At 47.9% G+C, this 15431-nt stretch overlaps 6 protein-coding genes across 6 annotated transcripts; 4 read left to right on the top strand and 2 right to left on the bottom strand.

Moving 5' to 3' along the window:
- Positions 1-125: 125 nt before the first annotated feature.
- Positions 126-1070, top strand: V1518DRAFT_371185 (CDP-alcohol phosphatidyltransferase-domain-containing protein; the record flags this gene model as incomplete). The annotated part of the gene is made up of 3 exons (XM_066901347.1): positions 126-537; positions 590-860; positions 914-1070. The coding sequence occupies 3 exons, from the start codon at positions 126-128 to the stop codon at positions 1068-1070; spliced, it is 840 nt and encodes a 279-aa protein (XP_066761304.1).
- A 120-nt stretch (positions 1071-1190) lies between these two features.
- V1518DRAFT_161952 (Alpha/beta hydrolase family-domain-containing protein) lies at positions 1191-2549 on the top strand. The gene is made up of 3 exons (XM_066900802.1): positions 1191-1717; positions 1773-2266; positions 2321-2549. Exons 1-3 carry the CDS (start codon positions 1311-1313, stop codon positions 2506-2508), a joined length of 1089 nt encoding a protein of 362 aa, XP_066761303.1. The 5' UTR covers positions 1191-1310; the 3' UTR covers positions 2509-2549.
- Positions 2520-3935, bottom strand: V1518DRAFT_425665 (S-adenosyl-L-methionine-dependent methyltransferase; the record flags this gene model as incomplete). The annotated part of the gene is made up of 2 exons (XM_066905931.1): positions 2520-3740; positions 3798-3935. 2 exons carry the CDS (start codon positions 3933-3935, stop codon positions 2520-2522), a joined length of 1359 nt encoding a protein of 452 aa, XP_066761302.1.
- Positions 3932-10171, top strand: V1518DRAFT_412045 (sister chromatid cohesion C-terminus-domain-containing protein). The gene is made up of 11 exons (XM_066902997.1): positions 3932-4312; positions 4373-4568; positions 4625-4755; positions 4805-6507; positions 6559-6777; positions 6835-7190; positions 7242-8250; positions 8300-8642; positions 8695-8932; positions 8989-9124; positions 9187-10171. The coding sequence occupies exons 1-11, from the start codon at positions 4192-4194 to the stop codon at positions 9961-9963; spliced, it is 5229 nt and encodes a 1742-aa protein (XP_066761301.1). The 5' UTR covers positions 3932-4191; the 3' UTR covers positions 9964-10171.
- On the bottom strand, positions 10038-11053 carry V1518DRAFT_412042 (uncharacterized protein). The gene has a single exon (XM_066902996.1). The coding sequence runs from the start codon at positions 11001-11003 to the stop codon at positions 10305-10307; it is 699 nt and encodes a 232-aa protein (XP_066761300.1). The 5' UTR covers positions 11004-11053; the 3' UTR covers positions 10038-10304.
- Positions 11054-11177: 124 nt separating this feature from the next.
- Positions 11178-13105, top strand: V1518DRAFT_412041 (pyridoxal phosphate-dependent transferase). Its single transcript, XM_066902995.1, has 3 exons — positions 11178-12194; positions 12270-12456; positions 12509-13105. Exons 1-3 carry the CDS (start codon positions 11211-11213, stop codon positions 12871-12873), a joined length of 1536 nt encoding a protein of 511 aa, XP_066761299.1. The 5' UTR covers positions 11178-11210; the 3' UTR covers positions 12874-13105.
- Positions 13106-15431: the final 2326 nt, after the last annotated feature.

Below are 15431 nucleotides of genomic sequence, written 5' to 3'. Positions count from 1 at the left end.
CAGACCGCTTATTCTAGGGAGCATCAGCACGAATACAAAACGGAAGAATGCTATTTTCAACACGGACTCTACTGTTTTCACCGTGTGCCGCATCGCGGGTACGACCGACAACTCTGACATCAACGATGGGACTGAGAAGTCTGGTGGCATTCCTTCCTGAATCGCGCCATATAACGAAGCGAGTATATTCATCGACAGACAGCGATTCGAGGAAACCTGCTGCGCTGGACCGTCTCAGTCAAAACAAGTTGAAGCTCAACGCACGTGAATTCCACGAAAGTCTCTGGACCATACCGAATATATTGACAATGTCACGTCTGGTCGCTGCTCCTGCTATTGGGTACCTTGTGTTGCATAGTAACCATGGTTGGGCCGCATCAATATTCACATATGCATGCGTAACAGACTTTGTGGACGGCTGGATCGCGAGAAAATTCAACCTTCAGAGTGTCGTTGGTAGTGTGTTGGATCCGATGGCTGACAAGATCCTCATGGTGACGTTAACGGGGTGCTTATCATGGATTGGGAGTTTGCCAGGTAAGCATTTGCGTTTGTCATTGCTGGTAAGAGTTGTTTTGACCATTGATAGTTTGGATCGCCGTGATCATTTTTGGACGCGACTTCCTCCTTGGGCTCTCTGCAATCTATTACCGGTATATTTCTCTACCACCACCAAAGACGATGCAACGTTACTGGGACTTCAGCATTCCTTCTGCAGAAGTGCATCCGACTACTATTTCAAAGTACAATACCGCGCTGCAAATGGCTCTCCTCGGCGCGACACTTCTTAAGCCCCTTGCTTTGGCACAAATGGAGCCTGCCACTCAAGCGCTTGCCCTACAGGCCATTGGAGGACTAGAGTATGCGCATCTTAGGGCATTTATATTTAGTTTTATATCTAATCTCTGAACAGGTATACCGTGGCCATCACCACAATTCTCAGTGGCATATCATACGTATTCTCGACGACGGCTGTGAAGATCCTAACGCCGGAAGAAATTGCAGCGCGCCATAGCGTCCATTTGTCAGCACCCAAAGAAGCATCAGATGCGTCGGACAAAATGAACTAGGCAAATATCGCATCACACTGTATATATGCTTATAAAACATAACTTTTTTTGGGCTCCCACTTAGTCCGGATCACGTGAGCATAAGTAATTGCGGGGAAAACTTTCGCTGCCCCGCATTTTCGCTGGGGTTCATGGCACGCAATGGGCTTAACGTCTGCGCCGACGATTCCGAGGCTCGTCAAAGACTTGGTGTATGCAGGCACCTAACACGAATCTACCATAAACAATTTGGTTGCGGAAATGGATCGATTGGTTTACTCTACAACTGTCGTGAATGCTGCGTACCCTCGATCGAAGCGCTATTCAACTGTTCGCTCGACAGATCGTCTACAGATCGCCGTTAATCGATACATACCACTAAAAAAGGACGAAAATGGACTCACGTTGATATTTCTACACTGCTCTGGACTGCAGAAAGAAAGCTGGGAAGAAGTGATCAGGCTACTGTTCGAGCAAGACTTGCCGATCAAGGAAGCAATTGCGTTTGACTGGGTTGGGCACGGCGATTCCGCAGTGTTGAACGAGGGCAAGCTCGGCTACGACCTGCTGTGGTCAGATGGATCAAGAGATCTACTGGCGCTTATCGATCAACTTCAACTACCAGAACCTATTGTCTGTCTTGGGCATTCACTAGGCGGCGGACAATCGTGAGCACTCCCACTTCTTGCACCTGAGGGACAAGAGTTGACAGAATATATGCAGACTTGGAGCTTGTGCCAAACGAAGGCGACAGTTTGCAGGCTGTGTAGGTGTCGAGGCAGTTGCCTATCCATTTCCTGGTGATAGCGCCGTATCTAGCTTTGCCAGCTTATCCGCGCATTTCCCAGACACTTTCGCCTCGAAGCAAGAAGCCATTGACTTTCTTATGTCAATTCACTACAAGTGGTTTAACAAAGCTGTACGAGATCGATTATTTGACACAATGCTTTATTCTCCAGCAGGTAGCGACAAGATTAAATTGAAATCGTCGTCAATGCAGCTAGCTGCCTTATTCTCAGCCTCACCGGAGTCAGTTGGCGAATTGTACACCTTACTGCCGTTTGTCGACACACCGGTATTGCTGATATCCGCAGGAGATTCGAACTGGAATCCGAGCGAAGCGCCGGAAATGCTCGCATCGACATTGTCGCATTGCGAATCGGTGACAGTTCCAAAAGCGCACCACATGCTGATTCAAGAAATCCCAGAAGTTGCAGGTTAGAAATCTCGTTTGCATTCAATGTAACGAGGAATGAGCTAATCCCATATAGCATCTATAATTGGCCCCTTTCTGACAAAAACGCTGGCTAGATACAACCGAGAACAAGCTAGAGAAGCAGCTGTCGCGTCAGACATGGCTGAGATTATCGATAGGGGATTCAAGGAACTTGTAGAGGGCCTGGATTCCCTGGCCAACTTGTCCTTAAAGTTAAGTCGATCAAAGACGGCAAAGCTTTAGTTTCCATGATTTCACATTATGGTTGATACTTCAAAATCCCCGCAGACATGTACCACTCCAGGCGCATAAGTCTTGATTTTCTCTATGTGTTGGCACGATACATGGTATTGCTTCTCAGAGCGGGAGGAAGAATCCGATAATGAGCTTGTTGTGTCCTTGCTAAATTCCTCCATGGCGGTGTCTGCAATATTTTCGTGAATATGAAGCATAACGTTGCTAGTGCAGGACATATGAACAAGATCGATGGCAACTGGCCATGAATTTTCACTGGATGGTAAAAATCCAAGATTTATATGACTCAAATCAAATTCAAGCATTGCTTCAGCAGTTGCCTTACGAATTCTCTCACTTGCATATACGTTGCTTTCCCAAAACAAAACAATGGCCTGTGCCGCGTTGTCATCAGGAACCCATTCTTCGTCATGCCGTACCAACTTCACGGTCCATTTATTGCCTCGAGCGCCTCGAATAAGCCCTTCGATGCTCCACGGGTTGATTTCCCAGCACAAAACTAATTTCGCGCCTGCTGCCATATACGAAAACGTGAAGTAGCCAATTCCAGCGTACAAATCAACAATGGTTTTGCCGCTCACATGAGGAAATGAAAGTACCCTCGTCTTTTCCTTGATGTTACCGCGACTGAACATTGTGTATCGTGGTGCCCATGTCTGAAATATTCCATTTTGACGAGTCGTAGCCCATAATTCCGAGGAAAAGTCGGAAAGTTGTGGAGCATTAATAGTCCGTGTGGTAATCTCATGACCGAACGCTCCGTGCAAACATACAAGACCTGTTGGCTTGCGCATTTCGTTCGACATCGCCCCTTGAATTGGTGCATTTACTGCAATATGAGTAACTCGAAGTCTTTCAGCCAAATGAGAAAAGAACGCTGCTTGAAAGTTCGCATCTTCGAAAATATTTGTCCATTCTGGCACACTTAGAAACTCGCCGGTAGCAACAAGTAGTAGAGGCTTATATACATAGTACCGCTGCGGAATACTCGATACCAAACTTCGGACATAATCTAAATCATAAATTTCGTTACGGCTTGGTAAAAGAGCGCGTAATGTGGAGGCGACGGCATTAGCAAGACTAGAACCCCGCGCATCTAGTTCCTCCAAGAACGACGAAGCCGTCACCGTTGGCACACTAACAAGCGCAATTTTGCACCCGAGTGTATGAAGTTCCTCTTTGGTTAAGGATTCTTCAAATTTCTCGTGGCTTTCAATGTACTAAAACATCACTGGGATCAGACTTGCTGCGTAGAACCAAGGCACCAAAAAACTAACCATGTTCGTGTGTATCAGAAATTCAGAGCCATCTTTCTGAATGCCGTTACGTCCGTCGAAGTTCCCAGACTTTTCGAGCTTCGTCTTACATGCCTTGACATTTTTTGGGTCTCCTGTCCGCAAAACAACCTGCAACATCTCAAGGTCGAGGTACTTCTTCCGCAGATATTCAAGTTGGATCAGCGATGAGGATGCACGTCAGAGCCTGTCCAGAAGCTCCAAGCCGCATGCGGCTGACAATCCTGTGTGTCGTTTTTGATCCCAAGTCGCGTCGGCGCGCCCAAAAGTGAATTTGCCCGCAAGTCGTCTCAGTGCGGCCTGTCCAAATCAAGCGATCTTCTACCATAGAGTCTTCTCACAAGAGTTCTGGCGTATAACTGGCCGTTGGTTTGAGATGGCGGACGGATCTGGCACCAGCCACAGTCTCAGCGACCCGCCGCGAATAATTCCGACGCGCTCTGTGAATGTCGCACTCCAGTACACCCCGCTGGCATCGGTTACACCAGTGTCCTCCAGTATACTGACCTTGTTAATTGATGAGACTGTTTTAATTATGGAGATCTAACCTTCTTTAGTTGCAAATTTAGCTACGCCGGCAGAAATTTCACAGCAAAGCTACATCTTTCAACTTCCCGAGCAGCAGCAGATTCAGTCGAAACGTGCCTTCGAAGCTCTCAATATGGCAAACGCGACACCCGAATACGCAAATATGGTTGATGCCCATTTGGCAAGCCTTTGCCAGTACTTGAACACGCGAAATCTACGCTCGCTGTACGTAGCCATCAAGTAACCGTTTGACTTGATTTTTGAAGCTTACTACATCACAGGGCATATTCTGTTCCAGCAAGTTTTGCATCACTGCTCAAGGCTGGCGTGAGATTGGAAGACCAGATTCAGAAGTTTAGGCTGTCACCATTCAATGAGAGGCTGCTTCTTTCTGCGGACGTACCATTTAATTGTGAGTATTGCTTATCTATGCCGGCGATCAGTGGTTAATAGGCTTGCAGATTCCATGGATGAAAAGCAACCGCCGATCGTACAATTGGCACCAGGAAACGAAAATATTCGGCTTAACTCGCTCTTGACAAATTTGCTTCACCAAAAGACGTTTCGACCCACCCCGATTATTCCTCTATCCTCTGCTTTTGAAATTGGCCATCCTGACGACCGGTCTATAAGCCTAAGCAATATTCATTTAGAACCGTCAAATCAGACTGCACAATGGCAGGAATTCAAGGCCGAAGCAGTACCAAGCCAAGCAGTTTCCACTCTCGCAACAAACGAAACAATTGCTAGCCAGGAAGCGAATAAGACAATTGTCAGCCAGGACGAGACCCAGATGCAGAGAGTCGACCAAATCATGGCGAGCCAAGGAACCCGAGAAATTTCTCATCAAGGAATGGCTATCGAGTGTCGATCAAGCCAAACTACATCTAGTCAAGACTTGATAATCGAATCGAGACCAAATCTTGCGATTACCACTCAGATTATGACGACCGATAAAACGATGCTGACTAGCTCACCTGCCAGCTATTCGTCAGCAGGGCCGTTACCACACACGCCTACAGCTACATCCGAACCTTCTATGACGTTGTCGAAGCCGCCTTCAGCATCAGGTTTGAAGCCGATGGAAGGAACTTCGCCAGATGTTCGTCAGCAGAGAGCAAAGCGGAAGGCATCAGACGATATACAGCTTGAGGATGCACTGCTGAAGCTGCAAGCTCTACAAGATCAACTGGAAAGTCTGATCGAAACTATATTTGAGGCAGACGACAACAATGAAAGAGATACATCTGGAGCACAACGACGCGCGTCCATACTGTGGATTGTTGGAAGTTCTCACTCTGAACCCCTCTTATCTAATGAATCACAAATCAGACTGGACAACTTGATTCGAAGGACTGAGCAACTTAAAGTCTATAAGAATATTCCCGTGGATGACATAGTGAGATTACAAAAAATTTGCATGAGGTCGGTTCAAGCGGGAAATGATATCTCTTGGAGTAAAGAGTCATTCTATAGCGAAGAAGAAGCGAGCTCACTGTTTCGAGATCTATCGACTGTGGATAATGCTCTCAAGGCGTGCAAGACAGTTATACAAACTATGCTCGGCGGACGAAGCGAAAAGCAGATATGTTCCGAGGATATTTTAAGTGAAATTGTTCACTATGCTGGTGGCATCCTTGACTCTATTCTTATACCGTTGATTCCTCCGGTGCTGGAGATGCGATCACTGGCTCCTTATCGGTTGTTAGTAGTCGGATTACTTCAAGAAACGACTAGATTGATATCTTTACTTTCACAACTGCTGAGCGAGCAAGACGTGAGTGAAACTGTGATCACTCGTTTAGAATTCGTCTGCATTGCTGTTATATTTGCAGAGAACTCTACGAAGGAAAAAGATTCATTTTTGGGCGTGTCGAATGTCGAAAATCTCAGAGTCGCGACGGTGGATGTGTTGAGCCAAATTTTTTCAATATATCCGGATCAGCGAAAGTTCATTCTTGGCGAAATATTGAGCAGTCTCGAGAAGCTGCCGGTTCACCGGTTGTCGGCACGACAGTATAGACTACTCGGCGGCGGATCTATTCAGCTCGTTACAGCACTGTTATTGAATCTAATTCAGACTGCCGGATCTTTTAGCGAAAGGCATACCAACGTGAATGCTCTTGCCTGTAGTGACAATCTTGAGGCTCAAGCTCGAGAAGAGGTAAGAGACTTGATTCTTTCTATGTCGTCAACGGCTTCTAACAACTCTTAGTTCATCGAATCATGTCAGCGCTGTAATACAGAAGCTGGACAGAGCGCGAACGATGTGATTAATTTCTTGGTTGATCGGGCAATGAGGTCATCAAAATCCAGGGACGATTTACCGTATCGAGTTCTGCTGGATTTCTTTGCTGAAGATTTTATTACCGTGCTCGTATCTCCTGAATGGCCTGCTGCAGAACAATTACTAAGATCTTTAACCATGCATATGGTATGTTGACCACCTTTCTTCGGGTTTACAGGAAATTTTTTAACGCACATATTGCAGATTTCTTGTGCAAACGGCGAAAATCACTCCGCTCAAGTTAACGGCATGGCTCTTGACCTCCTTGGGATTATTGGAGTGAAGCTTCTGGATTTACGACAGTTGATTGACATGTCTCTCACGATGTCATCTGCAGATGAAGTCGAGAAAATGGATTCTACGGCTACAGCTATTTTGGTGTATCTAAACAAGATGCGATTATCTAATCCTACGGCTGCCAGCTCATATGGATACTTTCTGTGTGCTTGGACTTCGTTATTGTGCACGTCAGATGTTCCCGGGAGCGAAAATGCCGTAAACAAGGCGATTCAAAGACTGCAGCGCGCTGCAACTGATGATTCATGGGCAGTCAAGGAAGAGTATGTAAATAGTCCGATAAGCTATCACTAGATTGTTACTAATTTGCTTAGCTTTACGGACGACACTCCAGCCTCGGCGTCGAATAAGTACCTGCAGTTTCTCAGACTACTACCCCTTTATAAATCTTACGACCGAATATTTGCGGAGGTTTTGCATGCGCTCGCAAATTCCAAAATCACATCTCGGACGAAGGGTCTGCGAGTTCTGGGGTTGTTTGTTGCGCGTGATCCTACTATTCTTACTCGGACGAAAGTAATTGCCGCCGTGTCTGCCCGACTGGTTGATTCCTCTGCGCAAGTGCGAGACGCTGCAGTAGACACTATTGGCAAGTACATTTTAGTGAGGCCGGAAGTGACGGAACAGTATTATGCGCTCCTTTGTGACCGATCCGGCGATACAGGTACAGGCGTTCGGAAGCGTGTTATCAAACTTCTGCGTGATATATATGCATCAACACGGGAAATGAAGATCAAAATTGAGATCGCGGATAAGTTACTACGACGGATCGAAGATACTGAGGATACTATTCGGCCATTAGCGAAAAAAATCTTGGAGGAGATGTGGTTTGGTCCGACTGCTAAAACAGAGGACCAAGACGAGCTTCTATATCAGTCAGAGATTACGGGCCGTGTTCAGGTTTTACTGCAGACTCGAGAACGCGGTGACAAGGCAGCACGCTTGATGCAGTCTGTTTTCGTCGGTTCGTTTACTACAGGTACTCTCGAAGTCAAAAATCTGGCACATGAGATTGGCAAACGAATGGTCGAGGAAATATTTGAGACTATTATAGACTGGACTGAGGAAACAAAGACGCCCTTACAAAGTTTGTTTGGTTTATTGTCGTTGTTTGCGCAAACAAACAAATCATTATTTGAAGCAGAGCAGCTGGTTTCACTACAAAGCTATCTGCAGGATGACAGTGCGAAGGACGAACTGACTACATATTATGTGCTCATTGTGTTTCGAAACATTTTGCCACTGATCGGAGCGTTGAGAACCAAGTTTACGGCAAGCGTCCAGCAGATTCTTCTGAGGAGGTTGACCAAGTTCAATTTACGGGTAAGAGAAAAGTGTTCATGGCATTGCTCCAATATTCTAACAGAACTAGGAATTGTCTGAGGCGATGCCAACGCTGCGTGACACGAGTGTGGCGTTGAAGGATACGCGACGATTAGCTGCGACTACGATTTCGTGCTTTAAAGTGATCTTGCCTTATCGCGAACCAGCTATCAAAGGAAAGCTTACAACCGCTGATCCAAAAGTAGTCCGTCTGCTGCACATTCTCGGCGCAATAGGCCGCTACTGCAATCTCGAGGAACATCTGGACATGTTTAAGGAATTAAAAGGTTTGAACGGCAGGACCGTCGTTGAAATGATTGTGATGACGGTGCAGACATTTGCGAGACCAGGAGTTTCTGCCATGGTCAGACGTGTCGCCGTTCGGAATATAGGTAAGTCCGAAGCTCTTACAAATTTTCGACAATGATTACTGACTGGACACAGGAAATATCGCGATTTCGCATCCGCAAATCTACATGTCTAGTATGGCAATTAAATTGCTAGACGAGGCGTTTGCAAGTAGTGATCGGGAAATGAGAGATGCAGTCATCAAGACGATAAGCGAGTTTTTCATTAGCGAGCAGGAAAAGGCGGACGTTGCGGCCAAATCTCGCGGTAAAGGAGATGAAAAAGTTGATCTTGGGGTCCTGCAAGGCGACACCGAGAAGTTTGCCAACGACGGGTAAGATAATTTCTGTTTGTAGCGTGATGGATAATCTGCTAATACGCGGGATTTAGAGTATGCATGTCGCTTGGACATAAGTACATCAACGATATTATGAAGATCGCGACGCAGTCGGAGGACGAATATGCTCTGGCTGCGGTGCTACTGATGGAGCGAGTCATCAAGCAGGGATTTGCAAATCCTCGAGCGGTAAGATTGCGATACCGCGATTTTTGTTAGAAGAACTACAGCTAACCTCCTGGTTTGAAAAGTGCATTGCGACTTTGATAGCACTGGAGACGTCAACGCTGGCGCCAATTCGAGCCGTTGCGTTAGATATTCATGAGGTCCTTCATGAGAAATATCAGTCTCTTATCGAGGGTAAATATGTGGACGGCATTAAGCAAGCGTTTCAGTATCGCCAGAGGATTGATGCGGGGCACGGTAACGGCCAGCCAAAAGTACAGTTCAGCGCGATGGAGCCGATGTGGAGTTTGTTAAAGACGCATCGCCAAGGCAGGCGAAAATTCTTGACAATGCTGTGCAAAACTTTAGATTTTGATGAGCAACAATCGGAGAATGACGCCAAGCAGCATGTTGCATATGTCGTTTACGTTGGCAAATCTTTAGCAAAGGTGGAATTCGGTTTCGCCGAGGAGCCGTATGGTATTATTCAAGGACTGGACAAAATCATTGGTGGTACTGGCATGGGCTTGTTGATGCAGCAAGAAACTCACGCTGAGTTTGGTGGCAACATGTTATACGCACCATCGATCGCCCGTTACACCACGATTTATTGCATTTGGCAGATTCGGCAGTACATCAAGCGAGCGTACAATTTGAACGAAGCCAACTGCCGCCTGTTTGCCACGTCCAAGGCTGGTGCCAAAGAGTTTGCTCGTCCGATATCCCGATCTTCTTCAGCGAACGATTTGGTCTTCGACGGTAGATGCGCGGATGGCGTGTTCGAAGATACCGCAGATAACAACCGAGTGTTCGAGATACTGCGCGAAATTCTTGTGGCATCTGAGGCAGAGGCGGAGTTCTAAATTAGAGGTGGCTAGTTATGTCTAGTATTGTTTTTGCATGCGCTTTTGCTGTCATTTGCTTGGAGTTTGAAAGTGTCTGATTTTTTCTTGGGGCGCATTCACGTTTGGCTGTTCTAGTACTATGCTGTATACTATGTTGTAGTCATGTACTTATATCATTAGCTATTTAGCACGCGCGCGAAGTGTACCTCGTGGCGTCCAGCTAGAGTCTTGCGAAGTATGACACTCTCGTAGGCTCTATGCTTGAGTTACGCGCAAAACGGCTCGAGCACTATTGTCTGTAGTGCTCGTATATACAGGGGGTTATTACGCGGCAATTCATTCGTAGGTGATAGGGCATCTTAGTCCATGGCAGGCGCCAGCGCCAACAGGGAGAATTGCATGCTTGAAGACGAGTCGCGATCAATGAACGACTGTACAAATTTAATCGCTTCTGGTGATAAAACATCGTCATCAGGACCAAGGGTAGTCAAAGCGACAGGACCGACTCGGCGACCGTCAAGTTCGTAGAGCATCCCAGAATCAGCCTTGACGAACGCAACGTAATGAAGATCGACGTCCGCGTCAGCAGCAGGCGCCTCTGTGTCGCCTCTGTGGGCAGCTGAATCGTGACTTTCTCTTAGTGCGTGAGAAGATTCGATGTATGAGGCGCGTTCTGGTGTGGAGAGCAGGGGTAGATCACGATGGAACTGGTCGAGCACGGAACCGGGAACGATGGCCGCTGCCGCAGATCCATTAAGTGCAGAGTGTAGCAGTGCGTAGGTGCCACATGCGTTGTTGATTGTCTGCCTAAGCCAAATAATGTCGTCCGTAGGCAATGGGGTGTAGCTCCGGCCGCTGTCGAGCTCGCGGCGAACGGCTTCGTAGGCTGGTGTCACCGGGAACACGAGTATTAGTGCGAGGGCGGGACGGGGAACGAAATCGAGGAGCTCGAGCGAGTAAACATCGTGAAAAGCAACACTTTTGTCAAGCCCAAGAGCGCGCGCAAGGGAAGTGAGCACTTCGGGGTTGCTCTCGACGGGCACGAAGGAGATGGCCATGGCGGCGACAATGCTGAAAGTGTGAGGCACGGCAGTCGGGACGAGTCAAGTCAACTGTGATGATCGGGGCGGATGGCTCCCGAGCGCCGGCTGCTGACGGTACGCAGCCCGCGTCACGTGCTGTGACCTCATTGCTTCCCCAGAGCATTGGTAATTTTTACTTCATGACTATCTCGTGCACATCGACGAAACATCACCGCCAACTTAATGCCGCCAGCGCTTTCAGTCGTGGACGCGGCCATTGCCAGCAGCCGCGCCTCATCTGAGGAATCGCAGTCGCAGTCCCGCGCATCAGAGCTCGAAGAGCTGCTGTCCGCCGTGTCGCGCCGCGCTGTCGCCTACGTTGCTGCCGCCGATGCACCAGGCGCGCGTATCGGAGACCCTGTTCCACCTAAGCAGCTTGCTGGTATCCTTAAGGCGACGCTATCCCTGCCTGAAGTCGGTGGAGGACTGGAAGACTTTCTTGTGGTTTTGGACGATATTCTTGCGCACTCGGTGGTGACATGGCATCAGGGCTTCATGGACAAGTTGTATGCGTCAACTAACCCAATTGGCGTCGCTTCCGACCTTTTACTCTCTATTCTAAACACGAATGCGTACATTTACAGCGTTTCACCGGCACTCACACTGATAGAAAAGAAGACTTCGCACGACTACGCTACTTTGTTCGGGTTCAACTCGCCCGCCGCTGGTGGACTTACGCTCCCTGGCGGTTCAGCTTCCAACACCCACAGTCTCATTGTCGCCAGAAACATTCTCTATCCTGATACCAAGGTTAATGGCAATGGAAGTCATCGGTTTATTATTTTCACTTCAGTCCACGGCCATTATTCCGTCGAGAAGGCCGCTATTTCGACAGGTCTTGGAAGTGCTGCAGTCTGGACTATCCCCGTCGACAATGAGAACCGCATGCGGGTTGATATTCTTGAAGCTAAGATTTTGCAGGCCAAAAGCGAGGGCTTCACGCCATTGTATGTCAACGCAACTGCTGGAACCACGGTATATGGCTCATACGACCCGTTTGAAAAGATTGCTGTTGTTGCGAAAAAGCATGGTCTCTGGTTTCATGTCGACGGCTCATGGGGCGGTAATGTTGTGTTTTCGTCGAAGCACCGATACAAACTGAAAGGCGCCGAGCTGGCAGACAGTATCACGGCGAATCCTCACAAAATGCTGGGTGTTCCTTTGACGGTAAGTCCATGAGATGATATTAACCCTGACCTCAGTGATTCTCGCATAGGCCCAATGACTAAACTTCATGTCTAGTGCTCGTTCTTGTTGGCACGCGACCACCGTGTCTTTCAGAAAGCATCGTCGTTACGTGCGCCGTATCTGTACCATAATTCGGAAATTGACGGAGAAGATTTTGACATTGGTGACTCGACTATGGGCTGCGGTCGCCGGTCGGATGCGCTTAAACTGTTTCTGGGATGGAGATGGTACGGTACTGAAGGTAAATGTCGATGTACTCAGGAGTCAGCGGGCCTTTGTTAACGGAATTATAGGCTACGCACAACGGGTAGACACTGCGTTTGACACTACTGCCTATCTGGCGAATCTTATTGCCGAGCGACCCGGCTTCCACTTGGTCTCATCTAACCCGCCGCCGTGTCTCCAGACGTGCTTTTATTATTCGCCAAATGGTCAAAGCGCGCTTGAAAATACCGCGGAATACAACACGAAGGTTACGCGGGCTATTGCATACGAGTTGCAGGCCGCAGGAAGGTTTCTTGTGGACTATGCGCCACCGGCTGAGGGCGGCAATGGTGAGTTCTTTAGAGCGGTCGTGAACTCACCAGTGACGTCAAAGGAGACGGTTATGGAGCTTGTTGAGCTCATCGAGAAGGTCGGAGCACAGTTGAAGATATAGAAGTTTGGTTGTTTGGTGTCTTGCATATGGATTGGATTTGGTGGTTTCTCTAGGTAGAAATCTAATAGTACGTCGCGTGCATGAGAGACGCGTTACAATAATCCTGATGCAGAACGGATAGTACGGGAGAGTCGTCGTAATACTGACTTGTTAATTCGGGCTCCGGTTTGCGCAGGTAGATTTTGTACTCTCATAATTCGATAAGTGCGTAAATTTCGCGAAATGCAAACACCCGCAGTCCAAGGACCGTACCATTCTAATTTGCAAGTGACTGCAGCCGTAGCCGTTGACGCTAAATAATTGTTGTTGTAGAAAGCCGAGACTTGGATGGTATGACGACCGGTCATATGGAGGCAGCATGGAGTGCAGTGGACAATTTGTGAGCGGTGCTATGATACTCACCTTCGATTGCCCGCATGCATATACGCGGTTTATCACCGGATGAATGCGGCACGAAGACATGCGAACCGAGGTTCAGCAATTGTCTTCGACGTCCAAGAATGGAGGCCGGAAGACGAGACATGGCTTCTAGAGCAATGACGTCGTCGTGAAGGATTGAGCGAAGTTCGGCCACGGCACCGGGACAAGGCGCCGGAAGCTGGGTCCTGGGGCGGGTCCGCGGCAAACGCGGCGCTCGCACAAACCTTAATTGCTGCCCCTGAATTGATATAGGGACGACGGTTCAAGATTGGGCTGCCTGGCGGCGTCTCCGGGCCGCGACGACTTCGCAACCACAAAATATTTTATTGGCACGATAAATAGCTCGGTGTCGTCATCTGTGAGGATCGGATAATTTGTTCCGGAGTACGGATAAATTGTTCCGAGTTCGATGTGTCGTCCGCCGAACCCTTGCCGAACAGCGCATGCAGACTTAACATCACGGCTCGTGGCAGCTCTTCGCTTGGCCACTGTCTTGGTTGTGTCGCTGCAAGTCGGGTTATAATTAACCTCCCCCCCCTCCTCCTTGCCGCTGTCTGCACGGCTCGTTCTTATATTCGATTATGAGCTCGGTCTTATGCTTCTTATGAAGCCGATGGTCGGCTTGTCGTTGGAAGCAAATTTTGGTCCAGATGAAGATCGACAGTCGACTACATCGCAACGGCCACCACGTGGATAATTGGATTTTCAGGAGCGTCTGAGCTGCCAGTGTTCTTCAGAAGTGTGTTCGCCGATCTAGCGGCGCATCGGCGATAGATGATCATTAGTCGACTTGAGTGAAACTCATCTCGCTTATTTCTCCATCGGACATCGCCACATGTTCTTTGGCGAAAAGCTTTGTTGATCGGTAATTACTACGAGTCTAGCGGCTGCCCAGATTTGCTCAGCAAAGCTCAACATGCTTCTCGCGCATCACTAGACGATGCACATTTCAGATGGGTAAGTTGCAGACAACTCCAAGCTGCTCGGGGCACCTTCGGAAGAGGTCGGTGCTAACTGTTGGGCAATCTTAGTTGCTCATCGCTAGTCCCTTCATAGTCCTCGGTCTAACAAAATGGTGACAAGCATTTGACACTTGGTAATTATGTACAGAGTTAAGACTGGACCGAGATCTTGATATATCATGTCTACATCGAGCAGACGCCGAGTTACGTTTCTGCAGCACGCAAATCTACCGTTGGAAGTGTTTGGTACGTTCTCGTGTGCCTCAGGAGAGCCAACTGCTATGTATGAAACTAACACGAATTTCACAGCGCGTGCGATTGTTAGTGATTTATGTTCGCATTGGTTGCGATGATTGTGTCTCCGGCGAGTGCTTGTGATTTGGTGTGATTCTTGAGAATATGGGCTCTCGGTTTCAGTCTGATCTACGCTTTGGTGTATTTTTATTGGAAGCAGGATTTGATGCAAATCAAAGGTCCATCTCTACAGCGCTTATGTGTGTTTCGCCGTTTAACATGCTCTAGATACATGTTCTGTGGAAAAAAGGACTTCTGTGGTCTGATCAGGCGAGCGTCAGTTCCAATTCCATTGATATATACAATACGCAATATCCGTGAAGGGGCAGTTTGGCTTGGAGTGTGGGTAGGGCTCTTACTGACGTTGCGGACTTTCGCGTGCAATTGGCCGAGTTCTGATTACGGCAGCTGAACAAGCTTTTGACACCAGCAATCCTCTCTTTCGTTATATCTGTTATACGACGATGTACAGATAAGCCTTACCAACAGGTGTATGAGATTATTCTACTCGTCAGTGTCGAATTTAGCTTGTGAACCGTATCGCAGCGACTACGGCGCGCCATTCCATAATTCCGGGCAAGGCATTTCGTGGTGCGGATGCCTTGTAATAAAACGAGGAGCTCATTAATGCTGTATTGGAAATGTCTGACGCGGGCGGGCTTCAAGTCGAGCGTCTAATCGTACTCGAAATTCGCTAGAGTCTACTTCGAAAATTTTCGTCATTTGAGCAATTCTTGATGCGGATGTGTTGGTCGGATTGAGAGGTTGATTTATGGCGCTTGACATCAAACGTATATCGAGATTGTTGGATAGCGGAACTGATGCTGATGTAATATTACTTCTAGTGGCTCTAGCACTATGAGATTTTCGATCAAACTGAAA

The sequence above is a fragment of the Limtongia smithiae genome (genome assembly GCF_038497785.1).
Source record: "Limtongia smithiae strain NRRL Y-17922 unplaced genomic scaffold V1518scaffold_2, whole genome shotgun sequence".
Classification (NCBI taxonomy): domain Eukaryota; kingdom Fungi; phylum Ascomycota; class Lipomycetes; order Lipomycetales; family Lipomycetaceae; genus Limtongia; species Limtongia smithiae.
Note: the sequence above shows the minus strand (reverse complement) of the source record. Positions and strands in the feature narration are given on the sequence as shown.